This window comes from Thermobia domestica, chromosome 9 (genome assembly GCF_964235325.1).
Source record: "Thermobia domestica chromosome 9, izTheDome1.hap1.1, whole genome shotgun sequence".
Classification (NCBI taxonomy): domain Eukaryota; kingdom Metazoa; phylum Arthropoda; class Insecta; order Zygentoma; family Lepismatidae; genus Thermobia; species Thermobia domestica.
In genome coordinates this window covers 94,378,566-94,398,163 of record NC_137462.1, presented here as the reverse complement: position 1 = coordinate 94,398,163, position 19,598 = coordinate 94,378,566, and the positions used below count along the sequence as shown (strand labels likewise).

General features: G+C 35.2%; 1 protein-coding gene across 1 annotated transcript in view; it reads right to left on the bottom strand.

The window, feature by feature from the left end:
• LOC145660939 (SCO-spondin-like) overlaps positions 1 to 19,390 on the bottom strand; it is an 84,827-nt gene extending 65,437 nt beyond the window's left edge. Inside the window, exon 1 of the mRNA XM_081726379.1 lies at positions 19,171 to 19,390. Coding sequence (XP_081582505.1) covers positions 19,171 to 19,390 — 220 coding nt within the window. The remainder of the gene's footprint in view (positions 1 to 19,170) is intronic.
• Between the last annotated feature and the right edge of the window lie 208 nt (positions 19,391 to 19,598).

The window sequence follows — 19,598 nt, the reverse complement described above, 5'->3', positions numbered from 1 at the left end:
GCATATGAGCATAAATATCCTTATCATTCCTCACAACATCTGTACATGTCCCTTTCCAGACACAAGTGAAAGAAGTTTTGAAAAAATCTGCAAGGCGTATCATAAAGGGGAGATTTTATCGATTATTGTTTTCTCAATATCATGCACCGTTTGTAAAATTCGAGTTAACAATGTCAAATTATTGGTACAAAATCTTCATTTAAGATTAGCAGATGTTATACTATAATGTTACACTTTCCGGTTTCATATTTATTAAACCTCATTGTTCCCATGCAAAATACAGGACCTTCTGCAAGCACAATTAAATTTTATGAATATGTGCGAGTGTTTACAGAAAAAGAAAGAAAGTAAAGAAATGGAAAAAGAGAAAATAAATCAGAAAGAAAAGATACAAGTTCCTTACCACTCAAATTTGAACACGTGATTTGTTTGCCCTTAGATTTGAAGCACAGTGCTAACTATTTCTGCTTTCTTTTTGCCGGGATATAGGAAGATGGTCACTCTCAGAAGTTGAACATTTTAAGCAGAGCGTCAGTACTAATATTTATGAGCAAAAATCATAGTTAAAATAATACATTTACTTCATTCTATTTAACTTAACATCATAAGTTCATGTTGTTAAATTTTAATCATTTATGCATATTTTATCTATCTTAATTACGATATTTTCTGGATACATTTAGTATAAAGAGTTACTTACTGACAAAATAAAATTCGTTGACCACGAAATTTCAAATGTTGATAGTGTTCTTCTTCTTCTTCTTCTTCTTCTTATTATTATTATTATTATTATTATTATTATTATTATTATTATTACTACTAAGCATCAAAATTATAAATATTCTAAAATTCTTAATCATTATCAGAAGAGAAATGACTTTACACCAGGAACAATTTCTTCCACCAATACATTACGACGAGAAATAACATTCTCTTCACAGATGACTTGATCAATTTATAACTATTCGTTTATCAAAGCAATTTAGATATGTTAATGGGATGGCATCATGCATATCCCATCATTAAAATTTACTTTGTTATTTTTACCACCTTCGTTGTATAAATTAATAGATTACATTTTCATGGTTTGTTTGGTAGGAAAAATTATTTAGTTAAACACAGTTGTTCAACAAACGTAGATAACACATAATGCAGGTTCTCTTTCTTGGATTAATATCCGCATGACTGGAGGCGGAAAAGCAATGGTACTGGTTTTGTTAATGGCTTAAAACTGATTTAATAAAAAAAACTGTGGTTTGTGTGTACACAAACTGAACTAAGCTTTCATTATTACAAAATAAAGTTAGAAAAGTAACCTCCTACTAGAGGCCAAGTATTCTATAATTTCTAAATATTCAATTTATTTTCTCATGATTGAGGAAATAGCTTGTCACTGAAAAACTGCTCGCTTCTGCTGTAGTACTTGCTGATTTGGTCGACGAACATACAAGTGTGGTGGTCTACGCGAGGTTTGTGAGTTTTCATAGAATGTTCACGTTTCAATTCACATTCAAATTCCACAAACTCGTTCATAATCATTCACTTCCACCATCATCAATCATCTTTAACTAAAACAAGACTTGACAAGAGTAAATTGGAAAGTTCATTTTATGTATTACGTCATGATTATTTACTGTAAACTATTTCCAAACTATTTCATAGTCTCTGAATAGAATATAGATACTAAAAATGAAATATCTAATATTTCTTCGATACTCGAACTGAAACGTACGTAGGCTCAGATCCTTACGAATTTACGTAAACATGTGGAGTTTGAAACATGTCAGATGTCTGATTTGGTAACGGTTAAACGGCAACCGTAGTGCCTGGCTTTTGTTATTGGTGAGTTAGAGTAACTCCGTACTACGTAATAAGCAGTAGAATGACACTAAGCAGCGAAGTGAAGAGACAGTAAGCTACTTGCTACCTATCTGATTTCCTAACGTACAATGGGCGATCTCTCTAATTTCCAAAGACGGTATTTCTGATATTCAGTTACGTGGTGCGAGGTTTACGAAAATGACAATTGTGATATACGTGTCACGAAGGACAGTGTCAAAGATAATGATGACCTACAAAACTCTGTACAAAACCACATCGGTGAAGAGGATCAGTGGTCGGAAGAAAACTCCCAGTGACATGTCAATCATTAAAGAAAATTGTCACCTAGAACTAAACGCCATTGTGATGTAAGTAACGAAGGAAATTAATCAGTACATCTCACAGCCTGTGTCGACAATCACAGTCTATCGCAGCCTACACACGGATTCTGGTTGGGTGTGCGAAACAGCTCATAAGTTACCACAATTCTCACAAAGCTGATGGTGCTGTAAGGATGTTGCATGCACAGTTGATGACTGGAAACATGTGATATGATTGCATGAGTCATTGTTCACCTTATCTAAAACAACGGGTCGTGTTTATGTGTGGCGAAATATCCGAAAGCACATGAATGTCTGCTAAACAGTGAAACAGCGACTCGGTAATGTTGGAAGTCGTGATAACCTAAATTTGAGTGGATTCTCTGCTAACGTTTACCGGTTACTTACTTTTCCATGATCGTTGTCATTTTGAAAGACCATGTACGCCTCCTGGCCCAGATACTTCCGGCAATGATTCAATATTCCTGGACTAAATGCGCCCGTGTATAAAACTCAACCTTTTGTGATATGGTTTAAGGATCATAAGGATGAATTTGAACCTTCCAATATTTCGTCCATTTCCGAATTTAATCATAATTTAACATCTATTATTCGTTTTGGAGACATGAATCTAGAATTGAATTTTAAAGCATAATTTCTCACAAGAAACCCAGTGATACACTGCACGTGAAATGGCGCAATACATCATTTGATACTATTCATGATCTCTATTATTGTGTTCTATGTTGCAGTAGAACATCTTGTTAAAGCAAGAAAAGTAAAATATAGATTCTCAATTTGACAGAGTATTCTTCAAATTACCAGATATTAGTGACTATGAAATTCTCAATAGTATTTATAGCTATCATTGCTTTCATAATGTAACATCGTAAAAACATACTAATTCAATAACTGCGCTCCATCTCATGACGCCAACATATGTGTTTTCAAATATCGTGCAAGCAACTCGGGTGCTAATTGGTTATTGTATGCTCTTGAATGGGATTGTTTAGAACAGGACCGAAACGGAATGTCTTTTAAAAGGAACTATTGAGTTTAAGACAAAAATTACGTCAGCGTTGACGTCTTTTTCATACAATTGCTTTGCATGGTATTTTTGTTCAAGCTTTCTTAGACCATGTATAAACTGTATTAGACACCATTTGTCAGAGCTTACCAAATTTAGCTGGCGGAATTTTCAAATGTGATATTGTTTTCAACCATAGACCAGACATGTATATTTGGTGATAGATTGAGAGCACACATAGAAGCTACAGAAACATTTCTAGCCAGGAAATGGACAATGGACATTTTCTGGGACAATAAATACAACATGAAGTCGCGCGTTATAATGCTGCAATGTAATCTCGCAAGCACCTTCATTAAATAAATCACCATAAGGTCAATGTGACATTGATATCTAAAATAACAGTCAGTGAATAGGAGGCATGAAGAGGAACACAATCCAATGGCACTCCAAACCATTACATCTGGATGCCATGATACTAAACACAGGTGTCGTCCAATCTGGTGCCATGTTTACACTAGATACGGATACGGACACTATGATTCTGAAGACAAAATCAGGATTCATATGAAAAGATTATGTACTCCAATTTGTTTCTTCACATGCGACTTTCGTGAAACTATACAACTTCCCATACCAATGTTATGCAGTCAGCGAGAGCCATAAGAATTGGTACTGTGCAAATAACATATGACATGGAATTATTCGCAGAGATTCTAGGTGCTTTGCGAAAGCCTCCAAGATTGCTTCAGTATGCCAGATGTGGCTGTATGATTTTTCAGAGCTATATGCACAGACCGACAGTCCTTGCGGACGGTAGTATGGTGCGGTCGTTGGAATCTGACATTCCTCAGTAATGACCTTGTGGAGACATCAAATCCATTTTCTTTCCACCGTAGCTTTATCCCGTTCAATATGGTCACCAATGTAGTAACAGGATAATCCGGAGTCACAATACACTATTATTTGCCCACGATCAAAGACTGAAATCTACTGGGAAGAATGCAGCCTTTAACGGCAAGTTAACTTTGATCATATGCACACATTCACATCACACCAATCTTTATGTACCACCGGTGTTGCTCTCTGATCGGACTCCAGATTCTGTCATTGGATGGCTTACGCATCTGCTGCTTCACGGCGCTGTCGAGCTAACCATTTCTTTATCCCTCCATGTCTTACAAATTCGCTAACTCTAGACTTCCTATATATCACAGAAAAAAATGAAAGTCTAACTGTAAGTCATTGACATGTTCAAACCTAAGCTTGTAGAGTTCTGTCGTAATAAATCTCATCACTAGCTTGCATAAATCTCATTGCACTCAAAAGAGCTCACCTTCCTTTAAATTAGGAATTTTCATACTAAGCAGTCTGACATCAGAAACTGTCCAGCTTGGCATAAATGTGGTTCCTATAAAACATTCACAAAGTATAAAACATGAATGACTCTCAATGTTGCATAATTATTGGCTTAATGCAACTAATGTATTAACCGAAATCATACGTACGAACCCACAAACTCCGTGCATTTTTAGCAGACCAGGGGCACGATAATGTTGAACAGGGTCGTGCAACTATGTAAAAGTACGCAATAAACGATGATTTTACCTCTTAAATTGAAATGCTGACATTTTGCACATCTTGAAGAGCTAAACGCCAACAATTCATTTGAGCAGAAGTTGTAAAACTACTCACCATATGCCGTTAGCTTATAAAATTTTCTTCTGTTTATTCTAAGTAAAACATATATGCCAAATCGTTTCCGAAGAGCTCTGGTAGCTTGTTAGCTTAGTGGAAAGGCACTAACCTCTAGTGTGTGAGGTTCCTGATTCGATCACCGTCCAAGTATGTTTTTGGTGGACAACATCGTGTCCGTGGGATTTCTTGGTGTACTCCCATTTCCTTCGACATGTTCATTCCAGCAATTCTTTCATCATTAGCCACTTGCCTTAATTATCTATTTCCCTTAGCATTAAGGGCATAATGGTTTGGCGTTAAACTGGAGGATTTGATTTAATTTTCCAAGAGCTCCTAGGGAATAAAGGACACTTGGAAATGTGATCCTGATATTGTAGACGAATAAAACACATATCATACAGCTGTTGTTAAGATCTGCACAACCAGCCGTGTGAAAAAATTGGACTCAGGAGTGATACATGTATGGATAGCGGCCAACATGGATCGTCGTCTAAAGGTGTGCCGTTTCCTGAGTATACTGAAAAACAGGACTATTTCCTGTAACATTTTGTCACTTCTGATGAAAAATTAATCTGACATTGATCAACAGCCAGGACAGTGGATAGATCATCATCCAGGACAGTTTCCAAACGCACCTTACCAACTGCAGAAGATTTAATTTTTGATGTGTTCATTGTTGGTTTGAGTACTCCATCATATTTCTCTCCTTCAAGGTAAAACTATCACTATGGATCAGTACAGTGTTCAACTTCGGTACACCCACTACAAACTTGCCTTCATGCATCCATCAATCGCTAACATACATGCTGTTCAAATGTTTACTTCAATGCATGGCCATATATCGCTCAAAAGATGGTGTAAACTGTCTATAATTTGCACATTGAAATTTTTCCTTGCTTATCGTATTTTCCTTATATCTCTTTCACCGATCTCCTCCTGTTTTGATATTTCAATAGGCCCTCCGCCTACTTGTTTGATCACCTGGCTCTGCAATATCCATCTGAGGATTTTTTCGCATCGTAGTCTTCAGTCTTCTTTCGCAATGAAATTCAGTAATTGTTGACTAATTGTGAATGTATGTAACTTCAGTGGGATCTGATTGCTTGCAACTTCTTTTCATTTTTCTTCGAGTTTGAAAGTGATTTACGTCAGTAGACGTTTCCGTCGCACCAAGAATAATAATATAACTTCAATAACTTCGTGGCAATAAATTTTAGTTTCACTTACTGCTTGATTTGATTTCATATGTTGAAGTCTTCTTTATAGCTCGAATATAACGTCTACATCTTTAGATTGGACCAAAATACACAAACCCCGATTAGACATCAAACAATTTAGCTCTCGGCCCACATAGAGACACATATTTATTATGATTGTTATTTCGTTAAGAATATTTTGAATGTATGTAGCCTCCAAAATATGTTATTAGAAAATATGCATCGGCACGCATAGTGAAATTTTTACTCCGATTTCCATCATATTATCTTCGGCTTATTTTTAAACTGGCCTGTGAGTATTATATCCAGCACATGGATCTGTTTACAACCAACATGTGCTTATATTTTTAAACAATGCCATGCTCGTCCTGCTACAAGTTACTGCAGTGGCATACAACGCGAACGTAAGCAACACCACTTAACATGTGACAAAAAGACAACTAGCAACAGTGCCACATTGGCGCAGCTATAAAACCAGTACTTACACATTCAATATCAGTCTACATCTTTTTACTTCCTCTTTTTTAGCTTGCTTGGAGCTCTAGAAGCTACCTAACTCTAAATCCCTTAGCTTACTCAGATCTCTAGGCTTTCTTTCCTGCCTATTTGGTTTGATCAAAACTATATGCGGTTCCTAATCTAAGCCATCCAGCTTGTGTAAAGTTTTGTGGCTTTCTAACCTTCGTTTGCTTGCTTGGAGTATTGGGATCCTAAAATCCATTACACCTAGCTCGCTCGGAGCCCTTACCGAGCAAAGGACACTATGATTCTGAAGACAAAATCAGGATTCATATGAAAAGATTATGTACTCCAATTTGTTTCTCCACATGCGACTTTCGTGAAACTATACAACCTTCCATACCAATGTTATGCAGTCAGCGAGAGCCATAAGAATTGGTACTGTGCAAATAACATATGACATGAAATTATTCGCAGAGATTCTAGGTGCTTTACGAAAGCCTCCAAGATTGCTTCAGTATGCCAGATGTGGCTGTATGATTTTTCAGAGCTATATGCACAGACCGACAGTCCTTGCGGACGGTAGTATGGTGCGGTCGTTGGAATCTGACGTTCCTCAGTAATGACCTTGTGGAGCCATCAAATCCATTTTCTTTCCACCGTAGCTTTATCCCGTTCAATATGGTCACCAATGTAGTAACAGGATAATCCACAGTCACAATACACTATTATTTGCCCACGATCAAAGACTGAAATCTACTGGGAAGAATGCAGCCTTTAACGGCAAGTTAACTTTGATCATATGCACACATTCACATCACACCAATCTTTATGTACCACCGGTGTTGCTTTCTGATCGGACTCCAGATTCTGTCACTGGATGGCTTACGCATCTGCTGCTTCACGGCGCTGTCGAGCTAACCATTTCTTTATCCCTCCATGTCTTACAAATTCGCTAACTCTAGACTTCCTATATATCACAGAAAAAAATGAAAGTCTAACTGTAAGTCATTGACATGTTCAAACCTAAGCTTGTAGAATTCTGTCGTAATAAATCTCATCACTAGCTTGCATAAATCTCATTGCACTCCAAAGAGCCCACCTTCCTTTAGAATAGGAATTTTCATACTAAGGCTATTAAAAACGAAGCAGTCTGACATCAGAAACTGTCCAGCTTGGCATAAATGTAGTTCCTATAAAACATTCACAAAGTATAAAACATGAATGACTCTCAATGTTGCATAATTATTGCCTTAATGCAACTAATGTATTAACCGAAATCATACGTACGAACTCACAAACTCCGTGCATCTTCAGCAGGCCAGGGGCACGATAATGCTGAACAGGGTCGTGCAATTATGTAAAAGTACGCAATAAACGATGATTTTACCTCTTAAATTGAAATGCTGACATTTTGCACATCTTGAAGAGCTAAACGCCAACAATTCATTTGAGCAGAAGTTGTAAAACTACTCACCATATGCCGTTAGCTTATAAAATTTTCTTCTGTTTATTCCAAGTAAAACATATATGCCAAATCGTTTCCGAAGAGCTCTGGTAGCTTGTTAGCTTAGTGGAAAGGCACTAACCTCTAGTGTGTGAGGTTCCTGATTCGATCACCGTCCAAGTATGTTTTTGGTGGACAACATCGTGTCCGTGGGATTTCTTGGTGTACTCCCATTTCCTTCGACATGTTCATTCCAGCAATTCTTTCATCATTAGCCACTTGCCTTAATTATCTATTTCCCTTAGCATTAAGGGCATAATGGTTTGGCGTTAAACTGGAGGATTTGATTTAATTTTCCAAGAGCTCCTAGGGAATAAAGAACACTTGGAAATGTGGTCCTGAAATTGTAGACGAATAAAACACATATCATACAGCTGTTGTTCATATGTGCGCAACCAGCCGTGTGAAAAATTGGACTCAGGAGTGATACATGTATGGATAGCGGCCAAGATGGATCGTCCTCTAAAGGTGTGTAGTTCCCTGAGTATGCTGAAAAACAGGACTATTTCCTGTAACATTTTGTCACTTCTGATGAAAAATTAATCTGACATTGATCAACAGCCAGGACAGTGGATAGATCATCATCCAGGACAGTTTCCAATCGCACCTTACCAACTGCAGAAGATTTAATTTTTGATGTGTTCATTGTTGGTTTGAGTACTCCATCATATTTCTCTCCTTCAAGGTAAAACTATCACTATGGATCAGTACAGTGTTCAACTTCAGTACACCCACTACAAACTTGCCTTCATGCATCCATCAATCGCTAACATACATGCTGTTCAAATGTTTACTTCAATGCATGGCCACATATCGCTCAAAAGGTGGTGTAAACTGTCTATAATTTGCACATTGAAATTTTTCCTTGCTTATCGTATTTTCCTTATATCTCTTTCACCGATCTCCTCCTGTTTTGATATTTCAATAGGTCCTCCGCCTACTTGTTTGATCACCTGGCTCTGCAATATCCATCTGAGGATTTTTTTCGCATCGCAGTCTTCAGTCTTCTTTCGCAATGAAATTCAGTCATTGTTGACCGATTGTGAATGTATGTAACTTCAGTGGGATCTGATTGCTTGCAACTTCTTTTCATTTTTCTTCGAGTTTGAAAGTGATTTACGTCAGTAGACGTTTCCGTCGCACCAAGAATAATAATATAACTTCAATAACTTCGTGGCAATAAATTTTAGTTTCACTTACTGCTTGATTTGATTTCATATGTTGAAGTCTTCTTTATAGCTCGAATATAACGTCTACATCTTTAGATTGGACCAAAATACACAAACCCCGATTAGACATCAAACAATTTAGCTCTCGGCCCACATAGAGACACATATTTATTATGATTGTTATTCCGTTAAGAATATTTTGAATGTATGTAGCCTCCAAAATATGTTATTAGAAAATATGCATCGGCACGCATAGTGAAATCTTTACTCCGATTTCCATCATATTATCTTTGGTTTATTTTTTAAACTGGCCTGGGAGTATTATATCCCGCACATGGATCTGTTTACAACCAACATGTGCTTATATTTTTAAACAATGCCATGCTCGTCCTGCTACAAGTTACTGCAGTGGCATACAACGGGAACGTAAGCAACACCACTTAACATGTGACAAAAAGACAACTAGCAACAGTGCCACATTGGCGCAGCTATAAAACCAGTACTTACACATTCAATATCAGTCTACATTTTTTACTTCCTCTTTTTTAGCTTGCTTGGAGCTCTAGGAGCTACCTAACTCTAAATCCCTTAGCTTACTCAGATCTCTAGGCTTTCTTTCCTGCCTATTTGGTTTGATCAAAACTATATACGATTCCTAATCTAAGCCATCCAGCTTGTGTAAAGTTTTGTGGCTTTCTAACCTCCGTTTGCTTGCTTGGAATATTGGGATCCTAAAATCCATTCCACCTAGTTCGCTTGGAGCCCTTACCGAGCAAAGGTGAAGATCGTTTCCTAGGCTGCTCATGTCTTTGGTCAGTCTCGTTAGCTTTTTAAATTTGGGAGGGCGGTCGTATGAATAAAAGTCAAAATCGTTTTTCGACAAAAGTTATATATACAAAGTGCTACAGTTTCTTAAAATATATTTGACTAAAATCTGAGGAGACGAATCCCCCGAATTTCTGCGAATGACGTATGTGCTTAGGTCACCTTTATTACCCAGTGATTAATAAAATTTGTTAATATAATATTTGCAGATTATACATTGAATGAAAACCAGGATAAGATTTCTTATTAGTTGTTCATTGTTGCTTATAATGATTATGCATACTTACTTGTATTTCTAGTACATGCCCCAAGCGTAAAATTGTATTCAAATCCGACATCGCATTTTGTGTAAGGGTTATTGCCCTGTGCAAAGGACCAAGTGCAATATATTATTATGTTGATGATTGCATAGATCATTACAGTACTTAATTTTAACATCTCTCTCTTCAGATATAAACTACGCTTAGTTTTAAAACGAAACTTTTATGTATTCATACATTTTTCTATGTGAAATATTGTATTAAAGAAAAGTGAATAAACGAAGAGAAAAGAATAAAAAAGCAACATTCCACAACAATCCCACAGTTTACAAAAAATTGAATGTATGCATTATTTCCAGAAATCAATGCAAGATATGTTTATTTACTTTTAAATTATATTTTTTTAAAAAGGAAATAACTAAACATAATAATGAAAAGAAAAGTTGTACTTACTGGGATTGAAGTTTGTAAATTGAGTGGAAAATTATAACATCCACTTTGTATCAAATGTAAGTATATGTGTTTGTACTATACATATTTTCATTCATACTTCTCTATCTTTTAATAGCAATAATATGTTTCACATATTGAAAGACCCTAGTAACAATAAATATCAGAATTATTTAACTACTTGTTGAGCTTGTAAACCAAGTAAACGTTTCTTTCTAGTTATTGTATATAACGCCAAAAAATAGCATTCCGAGTTGAGGTATTTACATGACAAGCTATTATATTTAGAATTTTATCATGGGTAAATGGATAAAAAATCATTAAGTATGATTCTGGAGGATTGGCTTATATTTGTGGCAGAAAAGCTTTGGTTTCGATTATAAATAAAAATTTAGATCCTCTTTCCCAAGATCTCAATAGTAATAGCAAATGTACAATTGAAAACAAATCGTCAATATGCAATAAACATGTAATCTACTGTTAGTAAGTCTACGTTATAGTACGTGCTTTATAGAATATGTTTAACAATTCGTTGTCCAAAATCCGGGAGATGATTCCATACATCAATTTAAAGAGTAGAGTTCTAATAAACATTGGACGAAAAATACTTCCTTTTAGTGTTATAAGCTGCCGAAAACAACGGAAAATAAACTATATTATTTATTTATCAACACAATACGCATTACTGCCCAATTACAATGTCTACACATAAAGCTTGAATACATAATGTTAGATTGTAACGTAAAACTTGCATACAAAAATTAAATTATAATGATGCTGATGCTTAAATACAGAATATTAAAATAAAATGGTACATTTTACTTAAACATTTTATACAAAACATTCAATATTAGTTCTTTGAAAGACTTTCCAGAACAAAGAATTTGTGAATCAGCACAAATTCTCCATGAAGGTGGCATATGCACTGCATTTGTAAGTGCCTTCCTTCAGCAGAACAGACCAATATTTCCCTTGTGTGTTTTGAAGGATGGAACGTAGATCATTATTCTTGCAATTATGTCTGTACAGTCTATTCTGTTGTGCAAAATTTTCTGTAAGAAAATGACGTCATTCAACGTCCGTCTTTGTTCAATTGTCTGAAATATAAAGTTATAAACTAAATTATCGTACGGTTCGTATTTTGGGTAAAATCCTATACTTTTGTATGTGAGAAAACGTATGAATTTGCTTTCTATCTGCTCTAGTTTTTGACTATGTGTTTTCACAGAAGTGTTTCAAATTGTAGAAGTTAGGTAAATTCAAGTTTGGATCTTAGGCTACGCCAGAAAAGTAAAGCGCTCTTAAACTGTTACCATTCCTAAATTCTTAGGTTGTTCTGGTAAGAAATCCAAGGTTTTGATATGTATCCTTCGTAATATCTGCGCCAATTCATGCGAAAAGGTTAATATTTCGTCAAATATCAATCTAGTTTTTTTTATCAGTATCTAATTTTGTAAACTTTGTTCCATTGATCGAATAAGTGAAGCCATAATTTTTTTCTTCACATCCATTGTATTTCACGATTTTACACTTATTAATATTTAATTCAAGTATATTGATTGTCTATTTCAAGTCTTTAAAGTTGCATAGCTCGAGATCTACAGAATCTATCGAAAATTATTCAAGAAATAACACAGAAACTGATATGCGTTTGATCTAAATCCCTCTCATATATACGCAACGAATTGTGTACAGAATGTACGGTAGGGGGAGTTAATTTTAAAGGATAAATGATAATATTACAGTAAATACAATTTAAAAATTGTTTCATTTCTCTGTTAGTAATAGAAAATAAATAAATAAAGTGATTACTAACACATTTCCCTTTCATGTAGCAACCAATATTATTTTCAATAGTAATGCAAATACATACAACATGCTTCGTTTTCAAAGAAGTAAAAATAATAATAAATTGGAACTAAATTTCGGTATTAAAATATGATGTAACATTTTAAGAGTAACTGTTCCTGTTTAAGATCAAACATTAGAAGAAATACGTCATATCTTAACGTTCGAAAATCATTTGTATCTAGAAATACTTGTAATCGTAATTGTATAATAGGAGGGAGAAAGTTTATAGATCGGTCGGTATCAGAAACAAAAGTCGTCTCATTCAGCTGGTAGACAATTGAACCCAGATCTCTCGTTTGAGGGTAGTTTCTCTATCACTAGGATACTTGCAGTATGATGTCATGAGAGCAGAAAAGCAACGTCTGAATTAAATTTGACTCTGTTCCATATCAGGAGAATAGAAAAATAATTAAAATTTAAATTATTATTTTGCACTTCTGCAGAAGAAACCGTGACCTCCTCCTCCATCCATAAAAATGTTCTAAATGCTCGAATAGGTATGATGAGAACTGTAATCTTTCCTTGTCTGACAAATTGCCTCTCCTATACAGTTTAAAATATCAAGAGTATTAAATATTTCTAAATGTGTATGGTTGTCTCCGTAAAACAATTTTTAGAATCCGTCTTATCATTTAACTTTCTCGTGTAACGTTAAACCGAAATATTTCATCTCATGTAGTTTTCTCATTTAACCTTTACTATAAAAATTGAGGAAAGACTTTTTTAAAATGTGGAAGACCGGCATTGTTTGTCACTACTCAAGCTAGTTTTTTTTCTTTTTTTACTGCTGCATGTGCAGTGTACTGCGTGGAAACGAGATTTTAGTATCCAGGAAGCTATTATAGTGTTGCCAAAATGTCTTGAGCAGTGGGAAAAATGAGAACTAAAGCTCATACCCTCGATATATCCATGCGTTGAGCCAATAAGGGTTCAGCTTTTGCTAAGCGAGAAACCTTCCAGCCGCCTACGCCGAAGGGAGTGGAATTTCTTCAGCCGATAGCAGTGCTTGGAATGAAAGTCTAGATGTCAAGTCAATACGGTACATCTTTAGTACATTCTTAATCTGGTTAAATAATATAAATGAATTTATACGTAAAATATCCAGTCAATTCCACTGCAAGAGGTTGCGTTGACCCTGCCAATATGAGTGTAATAGGTAAATAAATAAATACATAAATAAATAATAGCAACCCTCGGCGTTGTTCCTCTCAATATGAGTGAAATAAGTAAATTTCAAATTGCAAGGCAATCTAGATTGTCTCTGTCAGTTCAGTCAGTTCATCTTCAATGTTCTTTCTTGTAGAAATTTGGGCTCAAACGTAAATCGGAATTGTCACCAATCAGCTAAGCGATCCCTAAAACTATGAATTCGGCATTAATATCTGTCATTTTTCACTTGTTATTTCCTAAACCCCCAAGCTTTATGACGATGGAGGCCAAAGTTGGACTTACACAGCATCTGGAGTGTCACTATTCACCTTTGCTACCCAGAAAACTAAACTTTTGAGGCTACTATATAGCGTCCCGTTATTTATTGTCTCCTTCTATGCACAAATGTTTAGCCCTCATGATTTCCCCCGTGCCGAAATATATATATATATATATATATATATATATATATATATATATATATATATATATATATATATATATACTTTGTCTGGAATGAGATCTAGTAACGCTCTATACATGTACTAAATTTGATAGCTCTTATTCACTCCTCTCTGTGCGGAAATCTGATTACGGTCAGACAGACATACACACAGTATTTTATTGTAGTAGTAACAAATTAGATGACTAGGCATAAGTCTGAATATTTATTCTGGTGATAAATGATCCTCAACTGCACCCATCTACAATAGACGAGTGCTCCGCCTTCTAACGAATTTTGTTTACGAGTGTATGAGACAAGAGATAAGGCTGTCTCGTCTTGTAAAGACGTCTTGAATATGTTGTCTCGTCTCGAAATCAGCTTTTTGCATTTGGAAAGCTCCGTCTCTTCTCACGGTCAACACTATTTATTAGAACTATGAGAGAATCCAATCGTCGAACGTTTTGCCTACTAACCTCTTCAATATAATAGTTAACATAATCTTAAGGAAATAATTTTGATTCATATGATGGTGCATTCGCAGCGTGCAACACCTTGTGTTTACTACCCCATAATCTTCAGTTAACCTGATAGAGAAAACCTGACTTTCTGAAGATTGTTTGGAGTAGGATTTACATGTTATAGATATTCGAAAAGCTTCGTTGTAACATTTAGTTTTCATGCAAATCCACTAACCACGATTGAAACAATTTATTTTATTAATAATTCAGTGGTAGCGGATTGTAAAGAATGAGAATCATGGATTCAGTTCTCTGCCAATTGAACGACAAGACCAGGGACTCACGCAGGGGGTGGGTCCTGGGGGTTCCGACCCTCTCCGAAATTTCTATTTTTGTGTAAATTTAGCCTAATTTTAGGGGCAATTTTAGGAATTTTAATATAAAATATCCTCATGTTGAGTGTGGACCCCTCCCGAAATAAATTCCTTCGTACGCTACTGGATAAGACTTTTGATTATCATATGTTTTTACCTTCACGGCTAACTGCACTACAACTTTTTGCTTCTATTAAACTAGTAAATCGGAAGTATTTCCAGATACAAATGAAAAAATGAAATGACATCTTTGAGTTTTACGTCCCACGCTTATGCCGGTTAGGCTAAAGGAGACGGTGATGATGAGTAATGAATGAAATGGTAGAATGAGGAAAGTGGGAGGAAACGGGAGAACCCCGAGAAAACCCACGTACACGGTGTTTGTCCACCACAAAGTTCACTTGGCGGGGGCTGGGATCGAACCCGAGACCCCAAGCACCAGAGGTGAACGCTCTACCACTGAGCCACCGCAATGACATTCATACACAATGACATCAATGATAAGTCAGTAATCTCTTTCAAAAGTAGTACTAGAATTTCTGAGCCAGGCTATTAGTCTTCTTAACATGAAGAAAGATTTTTCTGGAGCGACTGTATGCAGACATGGGTCTTCAAAAAACGGACTCCGGTCCAGACTCGTACCCCGAAGATGTTTTTCCTCGGACCTACACAATTTAATACTAATTCGAGTTTTATTTTATTTATGCCCTTTTGGCATAATTGGCTCATATGGGTACTGGTATGTCAATAATAAAAATGTGTTTACATGTTTCTTACTTCACTGCCGGTCAATTCACATGAAATCAATCATTCAATTTTATGTTAAAGGGTTGCTGATAACATTTATTGGTACTTTTTTTCAAGGAAAGGTCGTACTATGTTCAGAAAGGTGGAAACAGGCATTTATTAATATTTTTTATGTATATTGGTTTTACTAGCTTCCTTTTTGTGTAGGTGCGTTGGCCTATTTTGCAGTTTACAGAGGTTTGCGTTAAACACTTTAGCTTCCTTATTTTTAAAAACATTCAGTTAAATCAAATACCATATTAAAGAGAAAGAATTATACAACATCTTATGTTCAGTGAACTTTTCAGCCTACTAGAATAGAAATATAGGAAAAATGGGTAAATATTAATGTTAAAAATGTTCATTTTTGACATTAAAAACTATAAAGAAAGCAAAAATGGCCTTCATTTTTTCTGGATAGAAATTTCATAGTAAACCACTTTCCGAAGTTTCAAACGTCAGAGCCATAGCGTTTTTTTTAATGGCGATTTTTTCAAAAATCATTTATTGTTCACAATGTAAACTAAGATGCCTTTCATACAAAAATCTTAACAATTTCTGTTCAGTTTTTCACTGCTATTGAAACTAGGACATGTAGCTGTTGTTATCTCTGTTGATGATACTTTTCGTTCAAATTTATTGATTGGAACCCAAACTTTATCATACTTCGATAGTTGAAAAAGGATCTTGGGCCTTGTGAATGGAAAACGTTAACACAATGATCGTTGTTTTCCTAATTTATTTCCTCATTTGTCCCAATCCACCATTTCTAGTCGTAAATGCAGGTTACAGTACTTTTTTGGTATTTCTTTCTATGAAGATACACTACGTCCTGGAAGTACCGAAATTCTCCAATCACTAAATTTTCTAATTTTAAGTACATATAGCATTTCATGTTTGATCTGTTTTATATTAGGTTTGATATAAAGCCGTTTCCTTCAAAATGTGGTTTAATTTTTTAATTAATAAATATTCGTTTACATACAAACAAAACAGGAGAAAAACTCAAATAAGTTTTCCATCTCTGTTTTAATTGACTTACAGGAGTTGTAAAATTATATAAATAGAGAACATATTTCAATTAAAAAAAGAAAAAGAAAAGAAAATTAACTCAAGTAATAAATTCTCCATGATGAAATTTTAAACCACTTGTTAGTCCACAATTCACAAAACTTTTCAACAGATTTTGGATTTTACAATCCTGTCTGTCATGAGATATTTCTTGTTCAAATACCCAATTTTTGAAAAATCACCATGTGTGATAACCCATGGGGAAAAAAAGGTTATGCCTCTCACGTCTGAAACTGTTGTAGGGAGTAACTTACTGTGAAACCTAGATATTGAAATATATATATATATGGGTGATTCTGAAATTAAGGGGAATTTTGGCATTGGAAAATTCTTAAAATTAAAAATCGGAGAAATAACCTATAATTTATTTTTTACACACCTAAGGGCTAAACAAATACAATCATTACAGTGGATGAGATCAAGAAAATATATATATATTTTTAAAAAAATGTTAATTTATTATTTTGACAAACACGGTGGTTACATTAATATCCACGGAGGTTACAAAACATACTCAGTGAAGATGTATTTAAGTTTTATTCACTGGTAAAATGTAAGACACTGTAATATTTTGGATTGAATGCTCAATATAGATTTGTGCACACAGCTAAAATTGCAGTAAACGTAGACCGGAATGTTCTATTTTACAAGAAAAGCTGTTCCAATCCCGCAACAATGTCCTTAGTATCCACAGTGGCTCTTTTTGCTTTTGAGGAAAACACAATTATGAGTTCTGCCTCTATTCTGTAAAAAAAAAAAAAAAAAAAAAAAAAAAAAAAAAAAAACCTCGACTTTATTCGGAGATGTTAGAAGACATTTTAAGGCCACGTAATGTCTGATGGTGTTCCTGGAGTACATAATTTCAACATAACAAAAGAATTTGCTGTGTAAATTCTGTCGATATCCCCCCAAAAAATTGGCATCGTTTTCGTTGTCAATGGCGGATTACACATCTTGATAACACAACGTTTGTTAAGATTTATTTAGTACTGGGTGCAGTAGTTAAGTAAAAATACGGAACTTTTAACACGTAACTATAATGAAACTTCTGAACATCGTTAGGTTAGAGTAAGAGTTCGAAGATGCTGAAAACAAGTTGTAGCAGTTCATAAATGCTGTTACATAAAAGAATACACTTTATGGTTGAAACACACTGAGAAAAAAATTGTAGGTGGCGTACTTAAAAAGGTTACATGCGTAATTCCTGTAGTTTTTGGACAACGTACAGCAGACGTATAACTGAAAACGCATGTTTTATAATACTTTCAGTGTAAGTGTTCCATCTATACGTACGTTCGGTATGAAACAGTGTAGGCGGTCAGGATCTCACATACAAATGGATGTATATAACATATAGCTGACAGGTAACAGAAGTATATGCATGTTATATACGGAAAACTGTTAGATGTCAGACATCCTGCAACGGCATGATGTAACATCTAAGGGCAGTTCCTATGTAGCATGCGGATAACGTATGCTCCGTGCTGATTTCTATAGTAAGCAAGAGGACACCGTATATTTGTTACCACTGTCCGGAGAACGGATTTTTCTCTGTGCAGCAGGCACAGAGTTGTATTGTCCCTCATGAAAATGATTGCATTTAGTGTCAGGATTACATTGAAAGGAGCTTAGTCTGCGCATATTTAATACCAATGTGTTTCTTCCCCATGTCACTTGACGGTACTTCCATCCCCTTTGGTAGCTATAACCAAAGGAGACTGCCCCCCTCATTTCAGTTATAATTCGCACACTGTCAACAGATGTAAACACGAAGCGTGAAGAACATTTTTTTACACAATGACTGCGGCAACCATAATATAACTCGTGATACCAATATATTTACGGAATAGATTACATTTTGTTGATAGTTAACATGGAACATTGAAGGATTTTACAACTGATTTCAACATATCTATTGTTTTATTCATTATAAACATATGGAGAATTAATAGTTTACTTGTAGCTACAAATGGCTACTTTATTGGTTGAAGAAAAAAGTAGACTTGGGCGGAAACCGAACCCGGCACCCTTTGCACGTGAGTCGTAGATATTCCTCAATCTGACACGCCGTCACTTGATAACTTCATGCGTCGTACGATATATGCGGCCAGTCGGAAACTTCAAGACGCTTTTTCTCCGTTATTTTTGGCTGTTGCGCTCTCCCAGTTTGTAATATTAACACTTTAAATATGCACTAGCACTTCGCGAAAAATGACCCCGAAGCTCATTTACCAAAATCTGCTTTCTCCTTGTTAGTTTTATTTCATTTTGCAATTTTCTTACCATTTTTCTTTCGGCTGGTTTCTACCCGTTCAAAATTAGGCCCAACAATATCATTCCTTACGACATTTCGAGTGTTACCACCATTATCACTGTTAGGAGGAGTTGCCTCTTCCAGCATTTTATTTACTGCTTCCTTCTTTTCTTCGTTTCTTCTTTTCTTTATGCCTTCTAACTTTTTCACGTATTTTTTTCTCTGGGCTCTTTTCTCTCGTTTACTCATGTCTGCTATTTTTTAAAATCATTCCGCTTGTAGAGTTCTGGCTTTGTATCTATTTGTTTCTTTTATTTTGAATTTTCGTATAATACAGGATCTGCTTTTATTCTTTCTCTTCTTCGTTTTTCTGATTCTCTTTTCATTTTTTCTATTTCTGATACCTTACTTGGCTTTTTCTCTCCACAATTAACACTTATTTGATTCCATTGTTACC